The following is a 7,468-nucleotide window of genomic DNA, read 5'->3' as shown; positions in this document are numbered from 1 at the left end:
GTTCAAACGATTTCAAATATAAATTAAATTGTTTTATATAACACAATTGTCTTATTTTATTGCAGTTTTCGAAAAAATATTATTTGCATCTCGAAAGCGAAATGGTACTTTTGCATTTTTGCAAGAATAGAAGCTATTCAAGATACAAAAATAACTATTTTAAGGCCTAATTTTACTTGGTCAATATTTAATAAATCATGCAAAAAAAAATATAATTTTTTATAACGTTTTATATGTTTATAAAATGAATTATAACGGGACTATTTTATTCGATCAAAAAAAGTTATTTTACCTAGATTATTATTTTGGGAAACACATACCGTTATCCCTAAAAATGTGGCTCCGTCTTAAAGTTACACCCTGTGTGTCATTCTGCTGTGCCTAGTCCTAAATGTGTCCAATAACCATTCACTTTTTTAGCTATCTGAGGCTTTCAAGATGAACTTGAACTTGTCCGACTCGACCGATTTGAAAAACTTCAAGTCCTTGCAATACGCCCTATTCTCGACGTGTTTCGTTGAAGTTATAGGCGGTTTGTTCTTCCTCATCACCGCCTTCTACATCGTGCAGGATAAACACAAAGTGGAGGCCGCCGTTCACGGTAAGCATTCACGGTTTAGGAAGTTACGATGAATCGAGATAAGGAATCTATTTTTCGATGACTGTATTTTATTGTCTCAACTTAGGTAACTTTTTTAAATATTTTCGAAAACTTTCAGTAAAAAATTTTTCATTAAAAAATGTAGATTTTTTTGTGTGTAACAAAATTTCCCTCTACAGAAACTACGAGCAAAATAATTGTGGGGTGATTCTATTTATAAAAATTATAGTACAAGTTCTTATGAAATAATTTTAAAAACAGTTGTGCCAAGGATCTGATCATAAAATCATTTTTAGTTGTGTTAATTACTTTGCACCTACTGGGGTAGGTCGCTGTGTGAGACATAACCTACAAAGTATATGTCATATGTTAAATTTCATTGGCTACTCAATGCCTACTGGCATAAGGTATTACTTTGTACCTACTGGGCCAACAACCTACCAATCTCTAGGTACTATGGAAGCATTACTAATGTCACGACAGGCTAAATATACTTTTCAACTAGACATTGGGGGTGTAATTTAATAACACAATACAATACAATATTGTTTGTTCGTCTATTGAGTGCTAGTCATGTTTTTGTTGTACTTACAGATTAGTAAATCGCTCTATGCCAGTAATGATTGAGTTTGTACTGTTATTTTGGAGAGTACATTTCATAATTTTTTTTGCTCATAGTATCCGGGTGTGGTGTATATCAAAATATTAAGCAACGTATGCTGTTTTTTCAGCTAGTCAAGAAAAAAATAAGATGTTTGATATTGCCGAAAAAATTTTCAAAGAAGTAAAAAAGACAATTTGCGACACAAGTTAACTTTATTGTTTGTTACTTTTTTTTTAAACTTGTTAATAAGATTAGTCGACAAAGCAAAAATAAATAATTTGTTTAAATACCTACGAGTACTTACTTTGGAACTATTCTAAGAAAAACGAAATGGTTTTTTTTTTTTTTCTAAAACGAATGTTTTAACACGTTCAAATACCGTAAATCCACATACTTGAACAAGATACTCATGGAATTATTGTTAATGTTTGCACCTGATTTAGAGGCCGCCCAACATAACCATTTAGACCACGATGGACATGCGACGACGGAACATACTTGAGATGCCTTTTCTTTTGGATGTATGTTTTTTAATTTACTGTGATGGTTGAGGTAGAACACACTTCTCTCTTTCACGCACATTTCGCATCTCATTTTAGTTTTCTCCGCAGCTGAATGCTGCGAGAACTGATCGTATCGACCGGCTAGGAATACACGATGTGCGACGATTTCGTTTTACGTTTCGTACTTGCATATTCTTAGCCCTTACGCATAGTCATTAGTTGGTGTCTTACTTAAAACATGTCCACATCTATAAAAATTAATACACTTCGAGTACATTATTAGTAACACATACAAATAATACTTCTGGCGAAAAATTACTAATAATCTACTTACTAACAGGTGATGGGTTTCTTGTACCGATAAAGTCATTTTGGAGCGTAATCCCTTGTTGAAATCCAAAATATTATTTNAGAGGGATTTTTCAAAAAAGTCAAAAGGGGTAAGAGCTAGAAAAAAAAATTCTTAGCATATTTATAATTCTACATAAAAATAATCCATTGACCTTTTTCTTGTACTATTAAAATTAACAGAGTTAGGGTGGCTAGAAGTCAAGGGATGATTTCAGATATTTAAAAAAACTATAACAAGCAGAAAAATGAATGAATTTTATGTTTTTTTTTTCAATCTACTTTAAACTAAACTTTCTTTTCAGAGAAATAAATATATTTTTTAATTTTGAATAAAAAAGTTATAACAACTTCAATTTTCCTTCATTTTTATGATTTAACAACAACAATTTTTTTCTATGCCATTCGATTAATTGTTTTACGACAAAGAAAAAAAATCACGTTCGCCTTATTAAAAATTAAAAGATATATCCATTTCTCTGAAAAGATAGTTTACATTTTTAGAGTAGATTGAAAAAAAATATGTAAAATATATTCATTTTTCTGCTTTTGATTTTTTTAAATTTCTGAAATCATCCCTTAACTTCTAGTCTCCCTAACTCTGTTAATTTTAATAGTACAAGAAAAAGTCAATAGACCCTTTTTATATAGAATTATATGCTCTGCAACTTTTATTTTTTCCCTAGCTCTTGCCCCTTTTGAGTTATCTTGAAAATTTCCTTTTTTTTTTCTTTTTTCACCCTTGGCCGGGGGTTGAACAAAAAATTACTCTCACTTATTGTTATAATATACCTTAAACTAACTCATATCAAAAATTCAGCCAAGTTGACAAAATTTCGATTTAAAGGCTTAGTTAATTGGACTATAACTCTTGTTAGTTTTAATAGTACAAGAAAAAGTCAATAGACCCTTTTTATATAGAATTTTATGCTCTGCAACTTTTATTTTTTCCCTAGCTCTTGCCCCTTTTGAGTTATCTTGAAAATTTCCTTTTTTTATCTTTTTTCACCCTTGGTCGGGGTTGAAAAAAAAATTACTGTCACTTATTGTTATTATATACCTCAAATGAACTTATATATCAAAAATTCAGGCAAGTTGACCAAATTGCGAATTTAAACTCATTTCATTGGACTAGTAGTGCATCTCATGTTCTTTGTATATTCCGTAAATGCTTCCAGAACGAAGAACGATGTCGGGAATTTTAAAATAAGGAAGTAGATGACGACGTCCGTATAACCGGAAATTGGAAGTGCTACAATAAAAGCATTATTTTATTTAAAGAAGAGAACACCCTCGCAAACTTTTCATAACATTTTCGAAATTATCTGATACATTCTAATGGGTCGTCACCGCAAGACAGTCGATGTAGAGCCATTTTTGGTCGTCTCCGTTTGTGAAATTCTATAGGATCTAATAAAATATGTACTTGGATGACTTTTTTTATTGCAAAAACAAAATTGGAATCTAATTTTTGTTGACATGGAACATCCATAGAAGTATGTGAATGCAAAGGTTTTTGTTTTGCGTACATTAAGGGTGTTGACGTAAGAATTTTCGCTTCCAACTTCCAACCAGATGAAAATGAAAATAAGTTAAAAAACATGGAACCGGTCGTTCTCTTTTTTCGTTTTTAAGCCCTAAATAAAATAAAAATAGGCGTTTGTGACGTCACCAAGCGAAAATCTCAAATCCACCGCCAGATGTAGTAATTCTATTGGATTTTTATGTTCAATGTTACCAGATCAAGAATTCCTGACATTTTAAATTAAGTACTGATTCATAAATTAAAAAAGTTATGACAAATTACTTTTATAAGAATGTTTCGCACATAAAAATCGTCTAATTTGTGACAAATTGCTCGATCTGGCAACGATGGAATCGTCCCATTTCCTATATCAAAGATACCGTAGCGACCTCTAGCGGAGGACGCGGAAACATCGGATTTATAGAATCCTACCTAAAAAATCATGCCAACCCATCAGTGTGCCAACATACACTTGGTGATATTCCTAATTTTTCACTTAATGACGTCATACCGGTAAAACAAAATTTGAAATACGAAATGTTTTTATTTAACGCAAATTTTTCGATGAAAGCTATTAAGAGAAAAGTGGAATGACCCTATTCAGAAGAGCCCCATTCTTACTCAACGCGTACTTATGTACCAGATGGTGGCTGTTCACATAAAAAAAAGCCGTGACCCCACTGTATTCTATTTCTCTCACACGTGCCACTTCAATCTAATAAACCGCAGCGGCTGGTCCCCGTCTTCCGCGCAATCAAATTTTATTAAGAGACCCGCAGGCCTGCCGTTAAAGCTCCGCTTCTTCGCATGATCGCCCGTTGGCACGCCTGTGTGGGAAAAATTTTAGGAAATTCCATCTTATATAGTCGCCGAGTAATGAAAAATAAAAATAAACTCGGTGATCATAATTCCATCAAAGGAGAACCTTTCCGCGAATGTCGGTTCGGAATTGGACATTTGGACTCCCATCAAAACCCAATAAATACTTTCAACGACCACTAAATTTATCGAAACACATCGAAGCTTCAAAATAACGAGCGTTCAAATAAAAACGTGGTCGAAGTTGGCTCTGACACATTGGACGTAGGGAATAGCTTATAACGACCAACTTATACTGTATAGCAGCTGTCAGTTTCAATAACGTTAATGACTATATAACTTTATTTTAAAGAATAATCGTGATAACAATAACAAACAATTAAAGGAGCTGCGGAAAGAGTCCCCCTCCTTGTTCCAAGCACTTTTCACACCTGTTCCTCAAAGAATTAAAGACATTTTCTAAGATGCTCGGGGTATTGTTAATTTCACGAATCTTGTCTATAAGTCGAGCCTGCAGATGGTTTAAATCAGGAATAGGCAGTTCAAAAATAGTGTTTTTAAGGTAAGGCCACAAAAAGAAATCACACGGCGTAATATCACATGACCTCGGTGGAAATTCATGTTCAGCATTGAGACTTATTAGTCGATTTTGGAAAACTTCCCTCAACATATTCATCGTCTCGCCTGCCGTATGTGCCCTTGCGCCATCTTGTTGAAAGTAAAAGTTTGTAATTTCGTTTTCTTCCAGCTGGTTAACAAAAGGAGCGATAATTTCTTCTCTATACCTTTGCGCAGTAAGAGTACCATTAAAAAAAATAGGTCCATAAATCCTCCTTCGATTGAGAGCACACCAAACTCCAATTTTTTGAGCGTGTAGAGGGCCCTCGACAAAAAAGTTATCTGGTTTTTCAGAAGACCACATTCTCATATTCTGTGAGTTTACGTAACCACTTAAATGAAACCAGGCTTCATCAGAAAAAAAGGTGATATTATGAAGTTCACCGTAGTTGTTTAAAAACCATTCACAAAATACAGCCCGTCGCGGAAAATCAACTTCATGAAGTTCTTGCTGACAAGTTAAACGATAGGAGAACAAACGCAAATCTTTTTTTAACACTGTGTGGCAGGTACCGACTGATACTCCCACCATTTGTGATAAAACACGTACAGAAGTTCTTGGCGCATTTTCCATTATTTGTTGGACATTTTCTTTTAATTCTTCAGTCCGCTTTTTAGGTCGGCCGCTTCCTTCTTTTCTTGTTACACTGCCCGTTTCACGAAAAACATTAACACAACGCTGAACTGCACTTTGAAAAATTTTGTACTCAACAACGCCGGGAAATTGATTTTGAAATTCTATGAAACATTCCTCAATAGAATACTTCCATATTCCATCAATCTTGCGTCCATTTCTAAAGTAGGACTCTATGATAAACACTTTTTGTTCTTGAGAAAACACCATTTTAAACGCTTTTTAAAACGAAAATATTCAAATTGATAGCGGCGATATAGCGCTTTGACAGATGACGTTTAAGTTCATTTGCTATACGCTACGCCCTACGTCCAAATTTTCAGAACCAACTTGACCACGTTTTTATTTGAACGCTCGTTATAACAACAAATTCATTTTGCTTCATTCTAGATTTTTCTCAAAGTAGATATTTTAGCTAATTTTAATCTCTCAAATTTTGATTAAATCCAACACGGTTCGGCTGCGGAAAACAGAGCTTGATTAATGTTCCTGCTTTTATTTTAAAACATGGGGAATATTTTCAGGCCAACCATGCAAATAGCAGAAGATTGATTCACAAATAATTAATTAAAAACCCTCAAATTGTACGTCGAGGGTGAACGAGTAAGGGCTAATTAAAAATTTAACAATAAAAACTTAAAAATGGGTTAAGAAATTAATAATTTTAGGTATGTACGCTACAGGGTGTCCTAGAATAACGTGTACAACGGAAGGCCACAGATTCGTGGACTCAAAATAGGCAGATTTAGGCTAATTCACCTATATCCGTAATACTTCGTTTGGCCGCTAGATGGCATCAAAGTTCGCGAAAATTTTTTGAATTTTGTAATTGACTCGAATACGTGTATTAATCGATTCTGATTATTTTTGGAATGTGAATTTTAGCTTTCAATATACAAATTTTGGTGTTATACAGAGTGTTTTTTAAAACTCACAACTCCTACAAAATTGATTGATTTTTTAATTGATAAGTGATACGATTTGGATGTTTTTGGGCCTCTTGTAAAATTTTGATTCATTGAGCGGTTTAGGCACAAAAAAATATTTTTTAAATGTCTACGTTATCTTGCGACCCATAATACAATACTTAACAAAATGCTAGTAGTCACTGATTTTGCAGGTTGACTTTAATTTCAAATTGATCTTTAAGCCATTGTACCTGCCAATTCTTAATGAGTGTTTATTACGAAAAGATATACCACAATGTTACTTCATTTTTCGATATGGATACACACATTTATAACGAATTAAGAGTTATTTACAATGTGCTTAATTTTATTGAAATAATTCGTAAAAATAATCAAATAGAATAAAAAATGCAGAGAATAAAAGTTACAAAGTTGATATTAAATTTAGTACAACTTATTATAAAAACTGTTCAAAATGACCATCATAGTTTCTACAACAAAGGTTAAATGACACCCTTTCCAGTTTTTTAGGGCTATTTTTTAAAACATTTATGGTATTTTGGATATGCCTCCGCAACTCTTCTTCAGTGTTAGATGTGGAAGCGTGCACTGTTGTTTTTCAGAGTGCCCCAAAGATAATAGTCGCAAGGTGTTAAGTCTGGTGAATGTACAGGCCAGTTAACAGGAACATTATCCCCTCTACCGATCCATCGACGAGGGAATCTTTGGTTCAGATACTGCCAGACATTGACAGTGAAATGTGGTGGAGCTCCATCATGCATAAACCACATGTTAACTCTGAGCAATAACGGCACACCTTCCAATAACTCGGGTAAAGTGTTTTGCAAAAATTCTAAACAAAATTCGTCATTCAGTCTATTGGGTAGAATAACAGGGTCAATAATAAT

The 7,468-nt window shown here is 33.5% G+C and overlaps 1 protein-coding gene across 1 annotated transcript; it reads left to right on the top strand.

Annotated features, from left to right (window-relative positions):
* The first annotated feature begins 426 nt into the window (after positions 1 to 426).
* On the top strand, positions 427 to 1,726 carry LOC108916475 (protein spinster-like). The gene is made up of 2 exons (XM_018722738.2): positions 427 to 601; positions 1,649 to 1,726. The coding sequence occupies exons 1-2, from the start codon at positions 439 to 441 to the stop codon at positions 1,705 to 1,707; spliced, it is 222 nt and encodes a 73-aa protein (XP_018578254.1). The 5' UTR covers positions 427 to 438; the 3' UTR covers positions 1,708 to 1,726.
* Positions 1,727 to 7,468: the final 5,742 nt, after the last annotated feature.

This window comes from Anoplophora glabripennis, unplaced genomic scaffold (assembly GCF_000390285.2).
Source record: "Anoplophora glabripennis isolate ALB-LARVAE unplaced genomic scaffold, Agla_2.0 scaffold2903, whole genome shotgun sequence".
Lineage (NCBI taxonomy): Eukaryota > Metazoa > Arthropoda > Insecta > Coleoptera > Cerambycidae > Anoplophora > Anoplophora glabripennis.
Note: the sequence above shows the minus strand (reverse complement) of the source record. Positions and strands in the feature narration are given on the sequence as shown.